The sequence below is a fragment of the Girardinichthys multiradiatus genome, chromosome 19, assembly GCF_021462225.1.
Source record: "Girardinichthys multiradiatus isolate DD_20200921_A chromosome 19, DD_fGirMul_XY1, whole genome shotgun sequence".
Lineage (NCBI taxonomy): Eukaryota > Metazoa > Chordata > Actinopteri > Cyprinodontiformes > Goodeidae > Girardinichthys > Girardinichthys multiradiatus.
Genome location: NC_061811.1, coordinates 8,826,368 through 8,853,912, shown reverse-complemented (window position 1 = coordinate 8,853,912; position 27,545 = coordinate 8,826,368). Strand labels below are relative to the sequence as shown.

The 27,545-nt window shown below is 42.8% G+C and overlaps 1 protein-coding gene across 1 annotated transcript in view; it reads left to right on the top strand.

The window, feature by feature from the left end:
- The first annotated feature begins 206 nt into the window (after positions 1-206).
- The window catches only part of LOC124855958 (fibroblast growth factor receptor-like 1), a 35,131-nt gene continuing 7,792 nt past the window's right edge, over positions 207-27,545 (top strand). Inside the window, exons 1-3 of the mRNA XM_047346114.1 lie at positions 207-459; positions 837-926; positions 22,583-22,855. Coding sequence (XP_047202070.1) covers positions 842-926; positions 22,583-22,855 — 358 coding nt within the window. The 5' untranslated portion in view covers positions 207-459; positions 837-841. The remainder of the gene's footprint in view (positions 460-836; positions 927-22,582; positions 22,856-27,545) is intronic.

Genomic DNA, 27,545 nt, shown 5'->3' with positions numbered 1-27,545 from the left:
CCTGCAATGCTATGGCAGGCCCCAATGATGCTTTTTGCATGTGTTCAACGAAAATGCCACTCCCAATATGGCGCTGACGTTCACGTACGTTGGTAGGGACTGCAAGCTGTGGTTGGTCTGCCGCTGAAGCTGTGTGGCATTCTTTGGGCTGTGATTGGCCCACCGCTGCAACCGTGGGCGGGTCAACCAGTGTTGGCTCTCTGAGCTCCAGAAAAGTCAGTCTGTCCAGGAGAAGTGAGGACTGTGCAGCGGAACGGACTATCGCGCTGGTTCAGGCTGTGTTTGAAGTGTTTTCTCGCTGTTTTCCTACAACCTGACAGTCCTGTTGTTAAACCGCCGGAGACAGTCATCCTGCGCTGTTAGAATACATTTGACCGCTGTCCGTTTTAATGGACTCGACACGAAGTTCAGCTGAAAGAGTTTCTGTCAGGAGGCTGACCTCTTACACTCACTAACAAGGTATCTTATAGTTTGATAAAAATTGAAATACATGAAAACTCCATGAAGTTACAGGAGACACTTAAAATGTTCATGCATTGCTTTAATGTTTATGACTTGCTTTGAATTTGAGCGTTATAATGAAAACTGCTGAAGTTATGGTTAATTTGGACTGTTTTTGTGATCAAGGGGTCAAAGGCAGAAGTAATCAAGTTAGTGCGCATTATTGACATGGACATGTTTATGCATGCTGGTAGTCACCATCATTCGTAATAAACAACAGATAATCATTTTATTAAAGCTAATAGTGCTTTTCTAATCCTATTATTCTCAAAACTTGTTAAAATATCCCTGATCTTATTTTAAATCAGAGCTCTCTCTGTGTTTTCCTGATTTAGGGACTATGAATCTGTGTTTGGACAGTATGGACATCCTGAAGATTGTGCTGCTCATCTTGGAGGCTGTGTTACTGACTGACTGTGTGAGAGGTGAGGGCCGATTCACAAATGTTCTGTTTGTTTTAAAACTATGTTGTAATCATAGAAGGAAACGCCACGTTCAGACCTTGTCATTAACCACCTTCACTGACTGGTTTCCTGTCAGTGTGAAGAAAGTCTCGCTTGTGCTCTCTCCTTGAGCAGCCAGGGACGGAAAAAGTTCAAACTTGAAAAGAAAATCAATAGAAAAATAAATTTCTAAGTGGAGCCCAAAGTCAACATGGACGGAGGGAGAGGGGGCCGATCTGGCCCTGTCCTGAGTTTAACTGCAGCGTAACTAAGCAAACACCATCCATCAGCTTCCCGGGTGAAAGAACAGAGTCCAGCTCTGCGATGGCTGCTTCACATCAGGCTTTACTCTCAAACACTGAGCAGTCCGGGAAACCCTGGTCCAACTAGTATATGGAGCCACTGTCAAACAGTTTGTTTTGTGAGAATAAACTATTCAGGAGTTCATTAAGCGGTTTCTGTGATTTCTTCCAACATCACCAGCGACTAACCCCTCCCAGAATCAAAGCTGAAACTGCACTTCTGATGAGGGGAAATCTAAAAGCCAGATGCATTCTTCCCAGTGGCCTTAGTGTTTATCCTCTTGCTCAGCATAGATGGGAGCTGAAGATGTGTCTCATAGGTGCAGTACCTGCATGTGTTGGACATGGTAGGAACGGAGGCTGGCAGCACTTTAGAGGCAGAGATTAGATCTGTGGATCTGCAGACAATGCCTCATTCACAGCCTGGCAGCCGGGCCTTCACGGGAGGACTAAATCAAAAGTAAACAACCCTAAATCAGATTACACCGACAATTTTCCATGTTTACAGATGAACATATGTCAGAAAAGCTGGTGAGACAGCGGATGGTGCTGGTTTAGTACAGCCTGCTGTTTTCTGGAAGTGGCTGCAGAGGCTGAAACAGATGCACACCAGGCATAGATGTGGTTAGCACATGATAAGTTATAAACCATAAAAATATGACAGTTCTTCCAGCAGAGTCGAGGATACAGAGAGTCCTGTGTTACAGTCCCACAGCAGCAGCTGGACTACAAATTTTATAGTGAAGGAGAGGCAGGGGAAGCTGTAAAACTGTCGCTATAAAAATCTAACAGTGTATGAGAGCGTCTTTGACGACCTGAGTGGAATCATGAAGAACATCCTGTGTGTGAGACCATAAAAACACCCAAAACGTCGTTTTCCTGCTGCTATCTGAACGTATTGGACTGAGTACCCTAGGAGACGGCAGGATTCAGGCCTGTTGCCGTCAGTCATCAGGAGACATCTGACACAGGAGCCCTGCCCTCATACCACAGGGAGTCCCGGCACACACACTGGGGCCCTCTCCCTTTTTACTGCTGCAGCTCTGGGATTGGCCACTCAAACACCCCCACCCCCACCCCCTCCATGCAGCTGGAGAAGGTGGCCAGTGATGTGTCCCAGCAGAACCAGAAATCTGGTGACAGTCTCAGGGACCGCTGGGCTCCACTGCAGCCTAAACATATATTTAGAATAGTAAAAGAATCGGGTCGGCATGCAGTACCGGTGGTGCTGCTTCTCTGGGATGGTGAAGGGTCTGCGCTTGGAACGTGTCCTTGTGGGCACCTACACCACCAAAACACTATTTATTTACAAAAACAAAAAAACCCATACCAAATAAAATAATCAGCACTTTTTAAATAATACACTTAATCAGTTGGTTAACACTAATTTATGTATTTATTTAATAACAATAATTCCTACTTATCTGTGTAGGATCGTGGGGGGACTGGTGCCTGTCTCCAGCAGTCACTGGGTGAAAGACGGGGTACAGCTTGGACAGGCTGGCAGTCCAGCGCAAGCCTATGCATGGATGCAAACACTCCTACAGCTAGTTTAGAGAGACCAATTAACCTAACATGAACTTTAGGAGAAGGCCAGACTACCTGGAGGGGGCGCGCCCATGCATGGAGAGAACACGCAGAAAGAGCCCAGGCCCTAATTTGACCCCAGGACCTTCTTGCTAACTAATGCGCCACCACACAGCCTAATAATAATACTAATAAAAATAATAAGTTGTTAAAATTAATAATTATCTTGATTATTCTTTTTAGCTATTCTTTCAGTGTTTATTATTAATATTAAATAATTGTTATAATCCTAATTATAATAATAGATATATATTTAATCTCATTGTTATGCTGTTGTGTCCCTGTACCCTTTTTTGCCACCAAAGAAATCTTTGAAAAGCAAAACCCAAACCAGCTAAAATAATGGAGACTTCCGAACAATATTGGATTTGCTAGCACGTTTTATTTTTCATTATTAATGTGTAATTATCCTCATAATTGTTATTATCTTAATAATTATCAAAATTAACATATTTGGAGCACCTAAACCACCAAAAACTGAGGATTTACATGTAGAACAATAGCCCTGAACATCAGCAGACTTGCTAACACCTTTTATTTATTTATTGTCTTTGTTTCATTTGCTGTTTGTCTCTTTTCTTCATCACAACAAAATACAAGCCAGAATGCAGCTGATTGGACGTGTGGAGACAGCCTGTTTTTCACCAGGACGAGCTAACTAATGAATCACTCACAAAACAATCGGCATCTTCTGTTTCTGGTTGGTTTTGTGAGAGCTGGAGCCCTTAAACGCGTTTGCGGAAAGTTTACATTTTATAGGCAGTTACATCATCCAACAATCAGGTACAAGGAGATAAACATAGTGCCAGGCGCTCTAAAATCTCAGCGCTATTTGGCCCGCTCGCAGTTTTCCATTTCCTTTCAGCATAATGAGGCTGTTTCACTGCAACAATAAGCCCAGAAGACCTTTTATTTTTTAAATGGCTTCGGAGGAATACGACAGTGGAGCGATGCTGTTCTGACCATTAAATATAAAAAGCGATTTTTTTTCTGCAGCATAGAGCAGATATTCTCCTTTAGTTCTGTTTGGTTCTGTTCAGTACATCAGTCTCTGATTCTGATATCTCTATACCTTCTAGCGAACTCTCCTGCCTCCTTTCTACAACACATCTCAATCTCTTCTCCTGTTCTTTGCTGTGTTTCCTTTGGTTTATTACCCGTGTTAAGCCAGAGGAAGTGGGTTAGGTGAATGTGCTGTTGTTAAAACAAGGCTTGACTGACCTTTACTCCTACCCACCCTCTCTCAGCCCTCCTCAGCGCCATATTTACAGAGCCTGAGCACGTTTGCAGAGAACAATGGCTGGATTATTGTGTGTGCTGGACAGAGCAGCAGTAATTAATTTTAAACAACTCTTGATCTTCGTATTTACCATCTATTAGCAGACATAGAGGAGGGGGAGTTTGCGTGAGAACAACTATCGTGAGAGAACAAGCTCTGTTTTCATGCATCTACATGCATATGCATGTTTTATTAAGCATGCTGAAATTAACTTGAGAAAAGTCGAAAGAATGAGATACCCAATTAAGGAAACCTCAGCAGGCTCCCGCTCCAGCTCCCTCTCCTCCTGACCAGGTGGAAACAACATCCCTCACGCTCCGATCCTTCTGTTTCTGCCAAGGAAATAACGTTCACACAACTGCAACAGTCCATGTAACCCTCTATCAGCACACAGTGCTGACCCTGTCAGTGCGGCGTAAACATTTGGAGCGAGGAATGTGTCAGACATCACCCCCCCGAGGGGACAGAAAGGAAAGGGCTGTAGCTGTGATCAGTAGTCGTAATGGAGGTCAGTCTGTGTGTTTGCTTTAGCTAGGTCATAAAGTCCCTGAGAGCTGCTCTCTCGCCTCATTCAGAAAGTTTAACGAGCTCTTCAATTAACATTCATGTGGAATCTCAACATGTTGCTGCTTCCTGCAGTTATTACTCTCAGCTGTGTGATAACGCTCAGATCTACATATTTAGACATAATCCCAAGCATGTATGTGTGTGTGGGTGTGTTTGTGTGTAGGTCATTAGCTTGTTTGGGCAGTGGGCTCTGGGCGTGTTTTCAGACCACACACGCTCTTCCTGCCTGGCTGACTGGATTTGCGTTCTGTTAAATAAAATTCCTTTTTGCTCCCGCTAACCTCCACAAACGCCACAGAGCAGCTCAGACAAAGTGCTGCAGAGGCTTCAGAGCCATTACCATTCAGATGATAATTGACTTTGAGCCTTTCTCAAGCCTGACTTGCTCCATTTAGCAGATGCATGAATTCCAGATTGTGGTTAATTGACAGCTGCTTGGTGTTAAAGAGCGTCTGATGATACGAGGCCCCACTCCAGGGAGGGGGCTTCCTTGTTGGACCTTACAAGTGCCCTTACAATAATATGTCAGACCCATAGTGGGATGTGTTTTTGTCTCATTGCTCCCATTTTGTCCCACTCGGTTTTTCCTTTCTGTCAGGGAGCCGAGTCGTGGAGACCCTTCCCACCCACTCATTCCGACCTCCTCCACAGCTGTTCACTCAGTTACTGTGGAATGACCCGATTCCAACTGCTGTTCCTATCCATTCATTTGCAGGACAAACGTTTCAGCTATTCCTGTAAATTTAAGCTATCTGACTTATGATTCAGATCACGAGTTTGCGTATGCTAAGGGCATGTGCTGCAGAAACCCAGACACCTTTGTTATTATGGGCTCGATGCACAGGAGGAAGCTTTATCTCCACTGATTGGTATTTATCAGTGATGTTGTAGTAAAATGCATGGTTGGAGAATGACAGAAAGAGAAGTGAATTGTCCCTTGAGGGTGACAGAAATAAAATGTCCCTCCTTATAATACCATCAATGTTTTACCTTTATATTTGAACGACAAACTGTTTTTACTAACAGAGTAGTGTTACACCAAATGATCTCTACAGCTGCAAAATCTGTTCTTGCAGATTTATTTTATTTAACTTGTCACTTCAGCCCCGTGTAGTTACCACACCAGGTCTGACCTTATTCAAGACCCTTGAAAATATCCTTGCTGGACTATAAGGTTTACCACAGCAGCCTAATATCCTATGCTGATGTGAAAAGCTCCTGAAAGGTTGAGCAGACCTCATCCATGCTCAAAGTCAATAAGTGAAGTTCTCCAGTAGTGTTTTTCTCTTTGTATCCAACTCTCAGGAGGTTCAGGGAACTGAGCCAGAACCAACTGCCTTCCAGTCTGAGGACTTTAGGCTGTAACCACAACTTATATGCCAAGATTTACCTTTCAGCTGAGCTAAGAAACAGGTTTGAAGTCCAGGTTGGTTCTCAGAGTGAGCCAAGTGCAGGATTCCAGACCACAACGTAGGCGCTTTCTGTTCTGATTTATAGTGGCTGTTCTGGTGTGAGAAGATGATGGATCGAAAACGGTTTGGAAACCTTAAATTCCTTCCTCTTTTTCTCTTCTAATTGTGTGGTATTAGAAGTCAGCATTCTAGACCATTAAGGCATGTTTTATAAACTCCTGAGAGAACAGCAAACTTTTGATAAAAGTTAAATCCTTAACCGTCTTAGATAACATTGAGAATGTTCTTTTTTCTTTTTCAGAAACCTCCATTTGTACCCTGTAGCAGTAGTATTTTAATGTTACTGTCTTCATGCTGTGTTTTTCTTAATTTAATTGCCAGGAATGAGACCTTATTGTGATTAATAAGAAATATAATACTTCATTACATGTAATTAATTTGATAAATGGAAAATTAATATTAATTTGAGGAACATACAGAATCGTGTTGTTTGCTTAAATGCCTGATAATAATTGCTTCATGGGAACGTCACAAATTTGTTAGATTCTTGATAGATTACAATACAGATTATGTATATTATTTTGGTTAAACATAGCTTATAAATCGCTCCACCAGTGTCGACTTCTCCTGTTGGTTTTGACTTTATAATATTATTATTATAAAAACATAAAAGTTGAATGTCTGTGCCTTCTTCATGTGATAATGACCCTGGCTGTTGCTCGGACTGAACAGGTTCAGACAGGTTCAGCTCTTGGTATTGTTATCTTGGTGAATAAAGCCTAATTTAAGCTGCAGCAGCTCCTCCTGCCCTGTTTTGCTGTATAAGCTAAACCTGCCACAGCCTGCTGAAGTCACACTGTAGATGCAAACTTATCAGAACTCCAATCAGGCGGCCTGGATGGACTTGTTGGTTATCGGTTGAGGGTGAGGTTTCTGTCTCTGTTTGTCTGTGCTCCATCAAAACCCTCATTGTTTTCTGTCTGTTTGGTATTCAGAGACGCCACCGAGCGCTAGCAGACAGTGGCACCTCGCTTTTTCACAGGATTATGAAAGTTTTGTCTCTTTTCTTTTTCTGTTGCCTTCTCCTCAGCCTTGATAAAACCCTCACACACACACACACACACACACACACACGCACTCTTGTTTTGCTATATGTAGTGAGGACCATGTGTTGACTCCCATTGACTTCCATTGATTTTCAGTCATTTTCAACCCTTTCTATGCCCTAACCCTGACAATAACCCTAAACCTAACCATTACCAGTGCATACCTAACCCTAACCTTAACCTAAAGTCAATTCACACCTTAGTCCTAAACCTAACCGTTAGCAAAATAGGTCGTGAGGACCAGCAAAATGTCCTCACTTTGGTACAAACGGTCCTCAATTTGATGGTGAAATCGGGAAAATGGTTCTCACTGTGATGCCAAGACAGAAACACACACACACACACACACACACACACACACCAACTGGCCTTTCTGTTTGGCAGTTAAAAGGTTGATTGAAAGTTATGGTGGTGGCAATAGCGATGGCTGGCTGGACTTGAAGAAAGTCGAGCCAGGGGATAACGAGCTCTGAATGAGGCCTCTGCAGCCTTCAGCATGACCCCCACCACCTCATCCCTGACCCTCTCCCTGTAACCCTCCCCTTTCAGTTTACCTCCAACTGGATCCTCTGAGACTCCACACGGCCCCGTGGCTCTTTCACTTCCATTTTGTTTCTCGTTAAGGATTCTCTTTGGTGACTTTGGAAAGTTCACCATTGTTCCCGTTGATCTGGGCAGTAAGTTTCTGGTGTGGTTGCCTGCTTGTCAGAAAACAGGTTTGCTTTGGGTTGTTCATGCTGTCACAGTGGAGTTTGCAGCTATGACCTCACTCAGCTCAGATACACCAGGAATAATGTTCTTTGGATAGATTAATGTTTTGTAAACCAAAAACAGCATTCCAGGAAAAGAACTGTAAAGCATGGAGGTGGACGTGTCATGGTTTGGGGATACTGTAATGCTGGAGAATGAGGCCAGCTCACCATCATAGAATTAAATACTGAACTCTACCGGTTGTAAAGGGTACTCGAGGAAAATAAAAGACCACCTGGTAAAATGAACTGGGCCCTGCAACAAAACAATGACCAAAATATACCAGTGAATCCACTAAAACTGGCTGAGAATTAAGAAATGCAAAGTCCTGGAACAGATCAGAGGTGCTGTGGATGACTTGAAACGGGCTGTACATGGAAGAAACTTCTCACAGCTAAAAGTGAGGATGCGGCAAACCTTTCTTAGATTGATGTTGGAGATGGTAGATGGCTTCAGGAAGGATCTCAATGAGGTTATTTCAGCCAAAGATGGAAACAGCTTGTTCTTATCCTAGTGTTTTCCTTTTATTTAATGAGTGAAACAATGTTAATTTAGTCTTTGTTGTTTAAGCCCAACTAAATTATCTTCCTGAGGTAAATACAATATTAGACATCCATATATTAACATTTTTTACATGTTCTCTCTGCTTTTTGGACTTTCATACATTGAAGCAACATTTAGTACTGTTTGTGTGAAACATTTGATGAGTGGCAAATCATCAAAAGTGAAGAAATAAACTGCTTTTACTGCGGCTCTCATGAAGTTTTATATGCAAGGCTTTTGAGGTCAATGTTTGTGAGAAATCTCCTACCCCTTTCTGTTCATTTCTCATTTTATACAATAACTGAGTGGAAAAATATGTTTCCCATTTCAAATGAAGAGAGGTATGGAAGGAAAAATAATTTAGTCGTATAATGTGTCATATTTTACAGCGGAGCTACTGAAATAGCAGACTGAAACTTTGCATGATGCTCTGAAACTGATAGGATTTCCTCATCCACAGGAGCCAGACTTTGGACAGTTTGGAATTACACGCACCCAGTCTGCATGTAGACCCAGCGCAGTGCAGATCAGTGTGCTGCTCTATTTATACAGTTTTTTATAAATGAGTATTTGTTCAATTTGCTCCAATTTTTTCGTTTATTTTCAGTCATGCATGTTGTACTGCCAGAAGATTTGGTGGATCTCAGAGGATGTATCCAGTTCGTTGGGCTGTATGTGACTTCTTTTCGGCTGAGTGCGCTGTCATGCAGACTGGTAGAGTTATTTGCTTGGCTGCAAACTGTTTTTTTCCAGCTATTGGATAGCTGGGTTCCAGCAGCGCCTCTGTTCTGTCCATCAGCTGGCTCCTCCTCTGCTGGTCATCTAGATTAAAAGACTGTACAGCTCAGTGTGGACAGTAGTTTAACAGACAGCCTGGCAGACAAATGGATCGAGGGCTGTGACCTCTGTGCGGCGCAGGAATGAGGTGGACTGGTGAGCACTGAACAAATTGTCACTGTGAAAGGGCGAGTAGCACACTATAATGACAGGCTCAACAGCTCCATGATGACAGATTGATTTCAGACAATATTCCTGGATTGTTAAGAGGCCCCATTGCTGTCAGTGAGAGCTTTTCCCAGTTCCTCCCCCGCCTTCGCCTGTCTCGCCTTTTCTCTCCCCCCTTTCTGCCCTCTCTGTCTCGTCTCTGTCTTTTTCCTTTACTCCCTGTCTCCTCTCCTCCTGTCTCTGTCTGAATTGCTTCATTCTGCCCTAACACTCCTGCTACATCTCAGTCTATCACTGCTGCAGCCTGGAAAGACCTTTTTGACAAAGGCGCCGTGGTGAAATGCTCTCCAGTGATGTTTTGTGATCCTCGGAGTGTTCGCCGGTGTAAGGTTCCTGGAGACGGATGAATAAAGGGGCCGTAGCTGAGCCGACATCAACAGATGAGACCTCAGCACAGACAGAGACTCAAATGAGCCTCTGACAGCGCATCTGCTTCAAAACATCCTTGTTTACATCCACCGTCATTCCATCACGGTACACAATGAGCCAGATACAGGTTGGAAACTCCCCCCCAAACTGTGGAATGCAACAAGGTTTGAGACGGAAGGTGGGTGCACGCTGGGATGAGCAGGATGCACCTCACTGTTGACAGAGAGACACTGTGTGGCAGCAAAAACACAAGAGTTGTAGTAAAGACGTGGTTCAACAGCTGTGGTTTCCAACCCGTGAGCTGTGGAATAGCGGCTGAAAGGTTGGGAAAGTATTTTTTCCTAGAACAGTCTTGGTTTTCACAGCTTTTATAATAAATGAACTGCAAATACCTCTGAATTTAAATTGCATCATTTAATATCAAGTAATAATAATCTAGAAGTGGAGGACATTCAAAATAACCGCCAACATGCTCGGGTCTGGCTGCCCTAGGAAGGAATTTCACCCTGGGAGTAGACCTCAAGATGCTGAAAAAAGTCTCCAAAAACTCCAAATTGTAATCAAGGGACCTACGGCAGACTCTTGCTGCTGTTGACACGAGCGTTCATACAATCTTAAGGATACTACACAAGATTCACTTTCACTGGATATGTGGGAGGAAACCTTTGAGAAAACATGAGGGCCTGATTAAAGTTTGCCTGAGAGAATGTAGACAACAAGAAGGACTTCTAGAATAACGTTTTTTGGACAGATGAGTCTAAATGTGAATCATCTGGACACGAAACCAGAGGACATGTTTGACGTAAAACAAATACATCCTTCCAGGAAAAGAACCTCATATCAACTGTGAAGCACAGAGACGAAAGTGTGATGGTGTGGGGATGCTTAGCTGCAGCAGCATCTTGAAAAAAGTGAGACAATCTGTAAAAAAATTTAATCTAAAGCAGATCTAGACCCTGCAACATAACAGTCACCCAGAACAGACATGTAAATCCACCAAGGACTTCCTAAAAACTAAGACATGGATCTGGGTCGAGTCAAAACCCTGATCTTTAGCTTTTTGAAATTTTGGCAGTGATTTGAACCAGGCTGTATATTCAACAAACCCCTCAAACACCTCACAGCTGAAAGGGAGGAGCGTGATTGTTTCACACTCTGTTTACCACCAAGTGGTCGGCCGGTCGTGAAACAAATTAGGCGGACTGTAATAAACAGGTGCTGGTTGGTGTGTTCATGTGACTAAAGCTGAGTCCGAGCCAGGAATCGGGGTGTGAAATTGTTGGGATTCCTGCTTTCTGCCGCCTAGTCCACCCTAATCCCCCCTTCCCCCCTCTCTGTAGAAGCTGCATGTTATTGGAGGCCTCTCTGCCATCTTTGCATCCTCTCCTTACACCACGCTCTGGTTTCTCCCTCCTTGGCCTGGTTTTATTCCTCTCCCTCCACTGTTTGGCTTTTCTCTTTCTTCACAGCCTTCCTCTGTCCTGATAAGTGTCTCTGAGCACACACTTAGCCCAGTGTGTGCACCAGGCCTTAGTCTAATGGAGTGAGATAAAACGACTAGAGTGCCGCTCACTGTGTGTGAGTCTGGGTCAGTTCAGACTCTAAATAGGAGTTTTCTCATATTTAGGATAAAATGAAAGAGTCGCTCCATCACATTATGTCAGACTAGCTGTTTTAACAGATATTCTATAGATTTATTATATATTGTAATGAACAGCTTTTGCATTGAAAGCTGTGAAACGTTTGCGTCTCATTCCTTACTCTGTTCTTAAAGTGAACCTATCAAGCAGCAGCAGAGATAGTGATAAAAACCCAAAAGATAAAGCTGACCTGATAGAGCTCATTTTAAAATGCCGTCAGTTTCTGTGCTGTTAGCCTCAGACCCTCTAATGAACTGAGGTTTAGAGTTGCTTTAAAAATGTTGCAAATTATTTGGGATGTGCTGATGTGAAACGTTGGGCCAATATCAATATCTGATATTAATATTACTGTAATGGCTGATAACTGATATTTACCAATATTTATTATGCATATTATACAGTTCTATTTCCCTACACTTTTAACATAGTGAAAAAACAATCACATCGTGGATGTTGCTTCTCTGCTTCAGTTAAACAACCCTTTGTAGAACACCTTTCACTGCAAGCTGTAAGCTTTTTGGGGTATGTACATCTAGAAATAGACATTGTTACCCATTCTTCTTTGTAAAATAATGCAGGCTAAGTCAGATTGGATAGAGAGTGTCTGAAAACTTTAATTTTCAAGTCTTGCCACAGATTTGCATTTGGATTTAGTTCGGAGATCAGATTGGACCATATGGAACATATGAATCTTCTTTGACCTGAACCGTTCCATTGTAGCTCTGGCTGTATATTTAGGGTCCTTGTCCTGCTGCAAGGTGAACCTCCACCTCAGTTTTAAGTTGTTTTCTGTGTCCCTGCTGAAGAAAAGCATTCTCCACAGCATGTTGCTGCCACCACCATGTTTCACTGTAGGGACAATGTGTTCAGGGTGATGCGTATTTTAGTTTTCCACCACAAATATCTTTTTGCCTTCAGATCCAAAAACTCAACTTTGGTCTCATCAGAGCATCTTTTACCACATGTTTGCTGTTTCTCCTACATGGCTTCTGGCAAGCCACAAATGGGACTCCTTATAGCTTTCTTTCAGTAATTAAACCGTCTTGCCATTTCTTCATGAAGGCCAGATTTGTGGAGTGCATAACCAAGAATTGTCCTGTGGAACAATTCTTGGTTATGCAGGAGCTACAGAAAACCACCTGAGCTGTGTATCTCTACAGCTCCTCCAGAGTTACCATGGATTAATGTTCTCCTTCCCCTGCCTGTCAGTTCAGGTGGTCACCCATGTCTTCATAGGTTTGCAGTTGTGTCATACTCCTTTTCAGATGATGGATGATGAACAGCTCAGTGAGATGTTGAAAGGTTGGGATATTTAGAACCTAACCCTGCTATAAACATCTCCACAACCTTGTCCCTGACCTCTCTGCTGTGCTCCTTGGTTTTCATGATGCTGTATGTTCTCCAATGTTCTCTAACAAACCTCGGAGTCAAATTTTAAAAACCATGTATCATTTTCCTTTGACAAATATGCACTACTTTGTGTTGGTCTATCACGTTAAAATCCCAATAAAATAGATAAAGTTTGGGTTTGGAATGTAACAAAGTTCAAATACTTTTGCAAAGAAGTGTACTTTACAGCTTTTGCCTCTTTTTCTGTGATAAAATCTTAAGACTGTAGTGAACGTCCATCTTTCCCAATGCCATTTAAACCGAAACATAAACAAAAAGCTCAGCCCTCACTAAAATTCCTTTGTCCTTCATCGGTGAAGATGATAAGGATGTTCCACCTTCCTTCAAATTAGTTTTATTGTGAAGGTGATCAGACTACCTAACACTACAGAACAAAGTTTGTTTCTGATCTCCGCACAATCTATTTAACCCCAATAAGATCTGTAGAATAAAATGGAAAAGAGTTCCTAGTCAGTACAGTCAGAGATGGGTCAAGGTCCATATGGACCTGTCCAAACAGCTCCAGTCTGCATCTTTTGCCTCCATTCATTGTAAACCTACTTACTGAGACAAGTTCCCTGAGATTTCAATCATGTTTATATCTTTTATTCAAGGAATCAGCTTGATTGGAGAGTACAGAAACATTAGAGACTAACAGAAAGGTCTGATGAATTAAGAACCAGCAGAGCTGAAAGATCAGGCTGTCGTGGACCTGCAGCTTCAATCAAGTCAGGTCAAACCTTAAATACAGTGAATCCCTTCAGACCCCACTGATAAAATACTGTAGTGGTTGAAATAACTCTCTAGTGTAGCACAATTATTAAATGAATCACTGACGTTTAACTCATCAGAATTAAAGTTGAATGGATATATGCTGAAGGTCCAATGTTCTGTCAGGGGTCTATGACCAGAAGTTCTCTTACTGAACCCAGAGCTTCAGCACCATATTGTCCAGAAAGACTGAACTGTGCCAACATGCACAAGAATTATATGTCCAACATTCATTGACCTCAATCGCAGCGTGTAAATCATGCAGATTTTCTGAAACGATGCTGTCCAGGTCCATTTAAAGCAACATGCTAAGGGTTTGAATGAAACGTATAATGCTGTAAAAAGTATTTGCCCCCCATACAGATTTATTGTTTTTGCCTTTTTGTCACTCTTAAATGTTTCAGATGAACAAGCAAACCCATGTAAATGCAAAAAGCAGATGATTTAATTTATTAAGGGAAATAGCTATCCAAACCAACCTGCTACTGTGTTAAAAACTTAACAATTTCATAAATCTAATACTTGGTTGTGCCACCTTTGGAGGCAAAAACTGCCTTCAAGCATTTGTAATAGCATTCAATTACTCTTTTATATCCCTGTGGGGGAATTTTTGCCTACTCCTCTTTGCAGAATTGCTTTAATTCAGCCACATTTGAAGGTTTTTGACCATGAATGTCCTTTTTAGGTCATGTCAAAGCATCTGAATTGGCTAAGTCCAGACATTGACTGAGCCTCTCCAAAAACTTAGTTTTGTTATTTTGAGCTAGTCCACAGTTGGACTTCCTGTTGTGCTTTGGGTCATTGCCATGCTGCATAACCTAAGTGTGCTTGAGATTAAGGTCACACAGTGATGGCTGGATATTCTGCTTCAGGATTTTTTTAGTTGAAAGCAGCATTCATGGTTCCATCAATTATTGCAAGTTGTACAGGTCTTAAATCAGCAACACAGCCCCAGACCATCACACTACCTCCGCCATGTTTGGCTGTCAGTATAGGATTATGTTTCCGAAATGCTGGTAGGTTTACATCAGACGTAACACGGCCAATCTCGTCAGTCCACAGACTGTTTTCCTAAAGGTTTTGGGGATCATCTTTAAGAAATGGGAGATGGGCCTCTGTGTTCTTTTTTAGTCAGCAGAGGTTTTCTCCTTGGAGCTTTTCAATGGAGGCCATCTTTATCCAGTCTCTTTTTTAATGTTGAATCATGAACTCTGACCTTAACTGAAGCAGGTTAGGCCTGAAATGGTGTAGGTTTTGTTCTGGGTTCTTTTGTGACCTCCTGGATGTGTCATTGCACTCTCTTGGAGTAATTTTGCTGGGCCAGCCAATCCTGTGAAGGCTCTTCCATGTTTTCACCTTTTATGGGTAATGGGAGGCACTTTTTCTCTTCAATAATTCAAATAATCATTTGAAAATATAATTTTGTGTTTTCTCAGATTGTCTTGTTTTCCGCAGCATGGTGGCCTTAAAGGACGCAGTAATTTAGTAACATATTAGTGTCACCATCGTTTTTAAATGACCTTCCCCAAGTTATTTTGTAGCCATCTAAAAACTACAGATACTTTACGCCCTCCATGATGTTGATGTAATTATGTCCATCTTTTAGATCTAGTTGCAGGTCTTCTGAGCGGAAACTAACTAAAACATTTTCCGAAAAAGGTCCAAAGAAAAGACGACAATCATGCTGATTTCACTCTGAGAAAACCAAGCAGTGACCTTTTCCAACTCAATTTGTTTTTCGGAAAACGTGATCTGAAAGGCGACAGTTTATTCAGGTTTCCATAAGGATCTAAGAACTTCCAGGAGTCTGGAAAAGTAAAGAGTCTGTAGGGAATCTCATTGGGTTGATGTGAAAGGGAGCGTTCACTTCATCCTCTTGGCTGTTTCTTTTAAAAACAATGATCTGAATGAACAGGTTATGAAGTTAGCAGAGGTATTGTGTGCTTTAAGGTAGGTTACCTACGTCTGGATAAACTGCAGAAATATACACAGTTGATTGGGAAATGGGTGAATGGGATCTGATTTATTGAAGGTGGAGCCTGGGTTTTAGTCTCATTGAAGCTCGTGAAGGGTGTGCAGGGGCACGCGCTCACGTGCATGTTCTTTTTCTCCAGCAGAGGCAGCCGGGGCCAGGAGAAGGCAGTCAGGCTTAATGATATATAACAGCTTAGAGTTCAAAGCCTCCACAGCAGGGCCTGCTAAGGGCTGGCCGCGTGATGGAGATGTTTCCAGGAGCTTTATGGAGACCGGAGACGTTTCTCTCTCTTTGCTGCTCTTTTGATGAGCGGTTGGCAGGAGTCCTTACTGAGTAGACGCAGATTTCATTTCAAACACGCAGCAAAGTTATTCCAGGGATTCTCCTTTAATCAGATAGATGTGGCTGGAGCATCTTATTCCCTTTTCTTCTTATTCCACCCCCTCCTGCTGTTTCTCTGGTCCCTTGTGTCACCCAATAGCTCCTCCTGTACCATTCCCACCACCGAAGCAGTCGCTATTCAGCACACATCTGATGGTGCCAAAGAAAGAGCCATTGTCCCGACTGGTCTTACCTCGCTCTTATCTATTGATTGGAAAGCCAAAAGGGAAAAATAAGTGGTATTGATTACCTGACAGGGTAAAGCTGGCGGGCAGGATGTCTGGAGGGGTAAGAAAAGAAGGCATTCTTCACCCTCTGCTGCCCCGCTGCTGTCAGAACAGCCTCTCCTGCCACTCCACGCCTCACCCAGCCGCTGTTCCCCCTTCACCTCCCTCAGCTTGCCCCCCTTCTTGAATTGTCAGGATGGCTTTTTCTCCTGGCTCTCAGCTCTTTATGCTGATTTTTATCTCTCACTGGTGAAATGTATAGTGAAACGCCTTTCACAAACTCCAAGGGCCGCTTTTTCTACGTCACCTTTCACTTTCACTGCCGGAGGTAACATGGGACTCAGGTTCCAGCTTTCATCTACTTATTTCTTCTTCTCTCCTCTGCTCCTTAAGATCTACCTGAGATTTTATGGGATGCATCATGAGTTATTTCCCTAGCAGCTCTGGCTGCATTAAACTGTCTCTGTATTCTGCTGATGAGTAGGAGGGAGCCTTCTTTATGTCTTTCCTTCTCTATCTACCTTATGTTCTTTATGTTAAAGCTACATACTGTTTATCCTAGTAATATATCCACACCATGTTGTGTGATGCCTGTGCATGCATTATTAAAAAAAAAGAAGTTTGAAGAACTGCGTCCTACAGAAAGCAGATAACAGTGCATGCATGATCCCATCAATCTCTTTGTGGTTGGGTCCGGTTCCAGGCGTTCTCTGTTTGAACGGCTGTCAGCATTCAGCTCAGCCCTTCATTGAGATGTTTGCAGTGAAAGACCAAAGAGAAAAGCATGTACACATCATTACAAATCTACAGGTGTTTAGTAAAAGAGAAAATAAATCCCACATCTGAGTATTGTTCACATCTAGCAACATTTGTTGTGTTTTAGTTTTTCTTCCAGAACGTTTTCCACCCTACAGATGCCCTCATGTTGGAGCAACTGCTCCTCAACCTCAGTAAAAAAAAATGGCTGTATTTTGTCCCAACCTGGAGAATGCCTCCTATTGAATGTGGCCCTTTCTCTTAAAAATAATCCATCACCAAACTGAGCAAAGAAAAACACAGCTAATTCTGGGAGTCTCCATGCCTCCTCCTCCTTCCTGCGCTATGAAAGATTCCTTTCACACATGGAGCTCGGCTATAATAAGGAGCTCTTTACCAGCACTCCAGTACGGGAAAGCCCATATGGTCATGTGTATCATTCTCCTTTTAGCGAGCTCCTAACAATTTAAACAATCCGGGCGAACAGTTAGAAACGCTCACCAGTTGGTCATGAGTCAGATTTCCATTTATCAGGTCAGCTACCAGCAGAGCGCCTCATGAGACTGAACAATAGGGCTTCAGTGTGTTTTACTTATAAACTGATGTCAGAACAAGCTGCACACTGCACATGTTGAACTGTTCATCTTAGAGGCAAGCATATAAGGAAAGAATATTCCAGTTTTTACATTCTTACAACTGGATTTTTCTGTTATGCTTCCAATGCTTTCAACTCCAAGGTTAAAAGAACCTGTCCTTGAGAGGCTGTAGGAGGTTGGAGGAGGAGGAGGAGGAGGAGGAGTCCCCTCTGAAGAAAAGATGCCAATCATGTACACAGCACAATTACTTATTAAGTTATTCAGTCCATGTCCTTGAATTCAGCGCTCCTTGTGCCTTGTTTTTCTCGAGGAACTTCAAAAGCTATTTGGGAGCGGAGATGCAAGGAGGAAATCGTTTGTGTCACATTCCTTGTGCTTGGATCAGCAGCCAGAGTGTTTTTAGTCCAAAACAGTTCAGGAATCGCTCCGGTCGGCTAGTACTAAACACTGAGACTGATAGTGAAGTAACAGCAGACATTTTTTTGCTTTAACATTTAAGATGATTGTTTCTGCAAATGCTCACTATTATAAGCACAGTTTCAGAGGTTTACATAGTCGTCACGGGCATGTATGTCATCTTAACGTGGAATTTTAAATACTTTATTTAAACCATTGTTTTTCCAGAGTGGAAAGGTCATGAGCTTGAATTATTGTGCATTTTCTCTAATCTACGCGGGGTCAAAATTAGGCTCTAATACGGACACAGACACCCACTAATATTTGGTGAAATGTTCCTACGTAAGTTGCTCCTCAACCACATCAACAAGCTTCTGCCTTTATTCTGCCTGGATGTTGGACCACTTCTCTGCCTTCGACACAGAAAGTATTCCTGGGCCAGTTCTCCTGTGGTTTTGTGTGTCTGCTGTGTCTTCTCAAACCTCAGTTGCAGGCGATGGCTACTAACACTGAGCCAGGTTCTGCTGGAGGTTTCTTCTTGTTCAAAGTGACCTTTCCTTTCCACTGTTGCCACATGCATGCTCAGCACGGGGGATTGCTGCAAAGTCAGTCCCTTCGTGGAATCTACTATGTTTGATTAGATTGATGTTTAATGTTAGCCTGTTTCATCTCTTAACCATTTGGTCATGTGTTTGATCACCACTGTGTCCAACTTTTCACCTCCTAGTTGTTGATATGAGGAAAGGTTAAGGAGTTTGGAGGTATTTGGGATCATTAAGATAACAATTTTAAGTTTACAATATAAAACAGTCAACAGTCTGCATTTATTTATCATCCTTCTTCATTATTCCATCCACTTTGGGCATTGTACCAGTAGCAATGTCAGTGAACCCGCCCACAGCATGACGCTACCACCACTATGCTTGGCAGTTACTACAAGGCCTTAAAAAAGTACTTTTCCTCTTACATAATTCTTGTGTTTTAATTTTTTTTTTTTGCCACACTTAATATTAACTAAATATTTCCAATAATCAAACAAGTTTTATTATCAGAAAAAGATAACCAGAACCTATCTAGACCAGCCTGGAACCTTTATGAAAAAACAATTGCCATTGTTGATTTGGGAATTACCTCCACTCTACTCCAACGCCACTTTGTGGATCTGAGTGGTGGTTACTCCTCAGCCAATGAGTGGCTTTACTGTCACTGTAATTGTGAGGGTTTAAAGGCAGCCTAACTGGACACTGTACCCTGCCCCCACACAAATTCACTGTTCTGGGCTGTAATTGAATTGAGCTTTAGTGGTTCCTGGGTGGGTTCTGAACATTAGCAAAAATTTCATTTCATCTGAGGGTAACAGTTTGGGTCAAATGATTGAAACGTCAGGAGAGTTGGGTGTTCCAGGAGGACAACTGGGTTTGGTGCCAGGAAACAAACCAACCAACCCACCAACCAACACAAATTCAGCTGTTTGGAAATATGTATGGTTTCAGAAGATCTGGACAGTCATGGTGTAGGATAGTGGAATTGCTTGCTGATATAGAATAACTGTTTTTTATCCCTGAAAATGTTGAAGTATTCCTTTTAATCTAAAAAAGGGATCAGTGGTCTTCCTCTGACAGGGTGGCCTGAACTAACACTTAGTGGGAAATGCTCCACAAACAGCATCTCAAGGTTTGTCAAATGGAAAAGAAAATATGTTTTTCTTTAATTTTTTTTCTTGTCTCTTTTAATTTTTCCCAAGAGGATATTTGATCCCTCAGGAGAAATGTGTTTCCAGCTTTAACAGAAGAAAATGTTGGAGCGGGGTCTAACTGCTTTGACAGTTTGCTTCGGCTGAACCTTGGACATGAATCATGGCTTGTTTCTGTCGGTCTGTCCTCTTCATTAATTCAAAATTGGCTTTTAAGAGTCAGAGAAGAAAAACGAGGCCTATTTGTTCAAGAAATACAGTAGGTGTTTTCACAGGGCAATTCAGTCCATTAGGTTGAACCCTGTGAAGTCCTGCAGCAGGACAAGCTCAAACTCTGACCCGTTTGGGGCCCCGAAGCAGATCCTGCTGAGGAGCAGCACTGAGCGCCTCTGTTCTCATTCTCTGCCACTAAACCATTGCGATACAAGCAGCTTTCAGCCCAAAATACTGTGGTTACAGTTCCTCCTCAGACAGAAACAGTTACACTTCTAATTTCCTGCACACTGCAGACCAGGGGAGACAATCCAATGAGAGGAGGAAAAACTCTCTGTGATCCTGCATGGTTGATGAAAACATAGACATGAAGATGAGGAGGGATTTCTTTGGTTTGTCACATAGAGCACTTTTTTTTTTGCTGGGTTTTATGGTTCATCATCCATTATTTACTTTTTAGGGTGATTTGAGTCTGTTAATGTTCTGATCAGACCATGAGGTTTCTGGCATGGCCCTGCAGATGTGCTCCTGCAGCTGAGATGCATCTGTCTGCAGTGAAGTGGGTGGAGATACCTGCCGTTATAATGTTTATCATATACATGCATGAAATGCACCAAAGGAATGGGGCCCTGTGTGTGATGGAGAGGCCATGTGTACTTAACCTCCCTGTTGTTTTTATTGCTACCAGCCTGGCCGTTTGTTCTGGGGTACAGACAGGGGTCTGTGTTCTCTGTGGTTAGATACAGCTACAGGGTCTGGTTGACTCTCCTCCCCCTCCGTGCCGCCCCCAAGCTTCTGTTTTCTTGTGTGGCTGCTCTGCTCGGTGATTCAGGGTTTTGTTTGGTTTTCAGTGGTGTTGCGGGGATGGGGGGGTTAGTAGGAGGCTCTGTTCAGGCTTCCTAACACCATCACAGGGTGTTTGGGCCCGCTCTGCTGCACCAGATCTGAGGAAGCAGCCCTGAGCCAATTAAAATCCGGAGAAATGGCCGCTGTCCATCTTGCCCCGCGCTACCCCAAACCCACCTCATCGCTTTGATCTCTGCATGATAAACGCAGAACGAGAGCCAGGACATTTTACCCTCTCTGCTCACAGAGTGGGTGACATGGTTGGCCCAATTATTACAATCTGGCTTCAAGGTCCTGGCAAATCAGGAAACAAATAGACTAACTGCCTCTTTCTCATCTTTGCCTACTGTTTCAGGGCTGAAAAATCCAGATTCAAACTAAGTGTTGCTCTGCATGTTCTATTCTGTTTCTTGGGTCCTAAATGTAGGTTTTCCCATTTTTGGTCAAGGGGCTACACGGTGGTGCAGTTGGTAGCGCTGTTGCCTTGCAGCAAGAAGGTCCTGGGTTCAACTCCCGGCTGGGGGTCTTTCTGCATGGAGTTTGCATGTTCTCCCTGTGCATGCGTGGGTTCTCTCCGGGTACTCCAGCTTCCTCCCAGTCTCCAAAGACATGCCTGTTAGGTTAATTGGTCTCTAAATTGCCCTTAGGTGTGTGAATGAGTGTGTGCATGGTTGTTTGTGTGTTGCCCTGTGATGGACTGGCGACCTGTCCAGGGTGTACCCCACCTCCCGCCCATAGACTGTTGGAGATAGGCACCGGCTCCACCGCGACCCACTATGGAAGAAGTGGTAGAAAATGACTGACATTTTTGGTCATGAAATTCAACAGATGCCAGTTTGAGACCCACAAACAGAAAAAGATTTAAAAAAAAAAAAAACAGAAGCAGAACATTAACAAAAGAACACAATTTTAACTCACTGTACAAAATATTTTGGAAAAATTGTAGAAGGCCAGTTCAGATCTTTATTAGGAGTTTATTTATTAGAAGTTTCTTTGTAAAAGCTAATGAATACTCTTCTGTAAGCAGCTTTAACCTATGGGGTTCCCCAGGGCTTGATACTCATCCCATTATTATTTTCATTTTGTATGCTTCCCTTTGCAGGTATTATTCAGTGTTTTACTGACTACCAATTCTATGCTGATGATATTAAGTTGCATCTGTTAAACCAAATCAGTTCCATAAGTTGACTAAGTAGATATCCTGCGTAACTTGGGTAAAACCGGTTGGCTGAGGAATTTTTTAAAAGAATTTGAGTAAAATAGAAACAATGATTGTAGCCCCTCCCAAAATACAGTTTGAATATTAGCCAACCCACCATTTGTACGTCCACCAAGTACGTAAGAGTACTCTTTGGTTATGACTTGCACTTGCATATAAAATCCATCTTACATTCTTGTTGTTTTTAAGATAAGGCGCAATACAAAATTTAGGTTTGTGTTTGTTAGTGTAAAAGTAAAAGAAAAAGTATAAAATACTAACAGTCAAACACGGTGGTGGTAGTGTGATGGTCTGGGGCTAATTTCCTGCTTCAGAATCTGGACGACTTGCTGTACTTGATGGATCCATGAATTATGCTCTCCACCAGAAGGAGAATGTCTGGCCTTAAGTTCAAGTGTTCATGCGTTGCGCAGCAAGAAATTTTACAGTACTGCATTTTTCCATTTTAATTACCTTAAGCCTGTGGTTATATATTTTCCTATGTCCTTTACATTTATGTTTTTATCTTCTGCAGCACTTTGTGGCTGTATGCAGTATCTCTGACAGTCACTTAATAGATAAATCCTACATTCATTCATTCATTCTGAAATGAAGAAGATTGTATTTGTGTCCCCAGGACCTCCTCGAGTGTCGGACAGGGTCACTCACAGACAAACGGCCCGCTTGGGAAGCGCCATCAAGCTGCCGTGCCCAGTGGAAGCAGACCCGCCTCCCCTCATCCGGTGGACCAAAGACGGACGCAGCATCCACAGCAGCTGGATTCGCTTTCGTGAGCTTCGGATGGGCCTGAAGATCAAGGAGGTGGAGGCCGAGGACGCTGGGACCTTCAACTGCCAGGCAACTAATGGCTTTGGGAGTGTTAACGTCAACTACACCCTGATCATTATCGGTGAGTACGCTCCAATTAAAATGTAGGCTGCAGCCGTAGGTCACCTGTCTGGTGATTAAAAGGATATATTCTTGTCCTCATGTGTAGGGCAGCATCTTCTCCCTGTGTTGAGCTTTCGGGTCAGATGAGTAACATTTCTCTGCAGAGTGTGCCTCTGGTTAAAGGCAGCATCAGCCAGATTTCTGGTACTTTGGTGACTGATCCTCTCATCTCTGTACGTGTTGCAGCTCTTTACCTCTCTCTGTCCAAAGTCAACAGCAGCCTGGGTTATTGTTCTGCTTCATCCTCTGTGACTCAGCTGGATCTGGAGCTCTTCCTTTTCCCCAGGCTACTCTCCGTGTAGGCAGGAGGTCCACAATAAGAACCACATTCAGTGTTAAAGTGCCAGTTTTCCAGGATTTGGGACAGTTTGCATACAGTGCATTTCCTCTGCACCGGGGCACAGCATGATGAATGAGTGGAGTGGAGCGTGAAGGCTGTGTTTAGTCTAATTACTCTAAGATGCCTAATTACCCCCAGAGTCTGCTGTATCTCACAGGAAGAGTTTCACCCTGGCCTCGTGATGGCTGTGCATCAGAAGAAGAGCATAATTCAGGCAGAGGCAGAATAGCGCTTGGTTTAAACGAGTTCAAAGCCTGGGTGTCTGTCAGCTGATTGTGTTTAAATTAAAGGCTGAAGATGTTGGAACAGAACCATCTGTAATGCCAGGGTTAACAACAGAGCTCTACTAAACAATATCAGACATCACCCTTTGGGTTTTTACATTACAGATACCCGTTTACACTCAGTTTCAGAACAGTTCATGAAGACCTTCTTTTAAATGTGTAAAAATGAGCCCTGAGCACCTCTGGAGGTCTGTAAAAAATTCTTCCTCTGCAGATGGCAAATATAAATTATGATGCTGACTGAATAAAGTTAATATGAACAAAATGAAAACATACAGAAATATAAAGGAGACCCTGCTCCGGTTTAATATGTTGTAAATAACCTCACTGAAACATTTGCAAAAGATGATGAGAGAACTCAAATATGGTGGTGACTGCCACTGACAGAAGAAACAATGTAACAGGTTTACAAGGGAGGCTAATTTTAAGTACAGTAAGAACAGGTAAAATTGAGATGCAGCTCCTAGTATATAATTGTGCAATTTAAATTTAAAAGGTGCATAGTAGATACTCTTCCACATCCTCTCAGTCATAGTCCTCAGACTGTAGAAGCACCGACCAGACGGTTGACGTGAGAAGAGAAATCTTCTGGACCTGCAATGTTTTATATAAATGTTCGGCTGGTTGGGGAGCGTGGTTCAGGCGGTCCGCTCGGCTGAACGGACCACCTTTTTAATACTTTTAGGGTCACAAAGGAAGTTGGTATCATTGTGATGAAGACCATGCTCCAAATTTTATTTTTCTGGCAAATAATCTGAAAAAAATAGCTCTTCTCAGTAGAAGGTGATTTCTGTTTTGTTGCATTATATTTAGATCTGTCAGAAATGATTGAAACTAAACTGAGTGTCCAGACCACTGAAATGACCATCCAGGATAAATTCGTTAGGCTGCTCACTGTTGTGGACAGCTCCACAATGATGTCATATGGTTTACATTTTAAATGTGGATGAATCCAAACATGCTCAGATGAATTCAATCTGAAAATCATGGAGAACATTCACCACACATATTATCAATATCAGCATCCTTGCCTGAGTACCAAACATCACAGTTGCATCAAGTTTTAACCAAGCCACCCCTGGGTAAGGTTCTGTCTGCATCTGAACCAATTCTACATGATGAGCAGCTCAGCCCTGGATGATGTAGTGGAACATCAGCTGAAGTGAAAATATAAGGTGTGTTGTCAGTCTGAATCTGCTGCTGTTAGATCAGCCCGACCCGACTACCTGCATGGCTCTTCCCCCACTCTTTGCTTTTCTTTAGAATAAACTGCATCACATATTTAATCTGGAGACTTTCTGGTAAACCCAGTCCTTCAGATTCTTATCAGGAGGGATTTTGCCCGTTTTGGAGTTGTATTACAGCTTTCTGGCCTCCCCCTTAATCCTGATCTGCTCTTCTGTAATTCCTCCTCATCCCCATGTGGTGATGAGTGCATAGCGGTCTGACCGGAGAGACATCCTCTGACTGAACATATGCTCCTGTGTTTCTGTTCCCATGTCCGTCATTCTGTTATAGCCGCTGGCAGTCCGCAGCCTCGCCGTTTGTTTTCGAAGGGGTGCATTTTAATCAGATTACTGTCATAAAACTGCCAGGATTGAAGTCAGCTTCATAAAGCCCAAACAGTGAGCAATTATCATGAGCAAAACTTTCCATTAACTGTGACTCAGCTAATTAATTTAGCTGCCTGCTGTTAACCCGCCGTGGCTGCCGGTGTGGCGTTTCATAAGATCTGAGGAGAGCTTATTTATTTGAAGTTGTGTAAATGAGGGGTAGCTGGTTCCCAGCGCAGCTCTGCATGCAGCATCCATCACGCCAGTTTGTTGTTTTTACTGGATCACAAAGAGAAGAACTGCAGTCGGTCAAGATGGAAGGGGGGCTGACTAAAACCTGGCAGCTCTTCAAGAAGTTCAAGAGCATTCCTTTACAACCAGAACCAGCAGAGAAGAAGCATCTGAAAGAGGATGGCAATGACAGGGGTTGGGGGTATGTTCTGAAGCAGCAGTGGAGAGATTTCCCTCTTCCCATCTGTCCTCCTAAGAGCTATCTGAGGAATCCGGTCCGTTGGTGCAACACGGCGCCTCCTCAATCCCTCCAGCTGGCTGTTTGGACCCTGTTTGGAGGGGGTGTCCTGGCAACTGGCCCCATCATCCCCCCAGGACTCCCTTCAAGAGAGGCCAGTGCATGCAATGGTACCTCTGTCCTCCCAGCTGGTTTTATCTCAGCATTAAGGTGGGATTGTCATATTAACATTTACAAGATTGAATGTAATGTTTATGTCTGCATGAATGATATACTGCAGGGGCCACACTGTTCTCGCAGCCCTTATTACTCCTGCTGGCTCTCGTGAAGCATTTTTCATTTTTTAATTTTACTGCCCTCTGGAGATGTTTGCAGGCTAACTGCCCCACGTCCGGCTGACCGCATGTGGTAGCTGTTTGGAGATGATGCAAGGCCACTGAGCCAAACTTTCTCTGGACGTTACGACGTCCCCAACTATATCTGGAGCCTATTATGATCCAAACTTCTCTGGGCCTTTCTTGTGACATGGCCAGCAGAAACCGTGTGCGGTAGAACTGTTTCCTGTGGTTGGATTTGTGAATGAAGTGAGAAGGGATGGCGTCAGACCACAAACACTGGAGGGACATCATGAATGGATTTGAGTTGGATGGATAAAATGCTAATTGCATTTTAACAAACATAAAGTTTTCAGCCTAAGCTTAGGTTGCTTTTGGATCCCGAGCCTTGTAATGTTCAGTGGTGTATGTAGCGAGCACGAACACCTCAGGGCTGACCTTTCATCTACTTTAACTGCTCTACTCCACTTCGACATGTGATTGCTGGACGTCGAGAACTACGGGAGTGGGACCCCCTGCCTTATGACATTCTGCTGGTTTTTGTAAACGATGCACCTCTTGAACCGGACCTAATTGGGGACACACTAACTGTGTTTGGGTGCCTTCGATCTTTGATGTTTTGTTGAGAACCTACTCACGTTTCCACCAGTCTTGGGAGCCAAGGATGCATCATTAACAGTGGGCATTACACAACACTGAAGGGAATCGTAGCAGCAAGATGGCAGAGCTTGATGACTGTGTTCAAAGACCATGGTACGTTCTTTGTCATATTTGTAGTTTTTATCTTCTCCAGCATTGACCTGTTTTGTGGAAACATGCAGCACTGGTTTAAAATCACATTGGAGAACTAGAGCAGCCCGCCAAACCGCGTTGGTGGAGAAGGGGCACCTCTGTGTTCAGGTGCTGTGAAAGTGGATGGGCCAAAGCGGATCAGAAGAATGAGTTAGGATGTAAAATCAGAATTAGGACATCAAACCTTTTTCATCTTACAGCTTATGAACTTTTATTTTTCATTTAGAAAATGGGCCTTTTTTCTGGATCAGCAGATTTAGTATGGTTCGTTAATTTATTTCTAATTAGTAGAAATTACTAAAGAGTTGGATTAATTATTAGTTTAATTATTGGGTCTTTTACTAGGTTTTGTTGATTATTAAGGGTTAATTGTCTTTGATTGAGCCTAAATAAATCTTAGTGTGAGAAATAACCAGAAAACTCCTTTCTCCTTTAATTCGTGATAAAGATCGTAACCCAGATTGGTCAAAAGTTCATCCTTCAGATTGGGTTGGAAGAATTTAGGATTAAGTTTGACAGACTATGATACTGATTTGTTTATGAATTAATACAATGTAACTTATCCTATCGGTTCTATAGATAAGAACTCTGATTTCTTTCAGCAGGTAAATTTTAATTGCTTTTTTAAGACATGTTTCAGCATTTGGTAACTTTCCACCACACAAAATGAAACTCTGAAACAGCTAAATCTATATGTCTGCCATTAAACATCCCACCTCTGCAGCTCTCTGAGCCTACATTGTGCTGACACAATAGCAACACAGAGCTTTGCCAGCTCAGATGCATAAAGAGCACCATTGTTCCTTAAAATCACCAAAAAGCAGAAAGGAAGTAAATTCAAGGAAGAAAAATAGAAGTCCGAATGAAAGCCCCGGC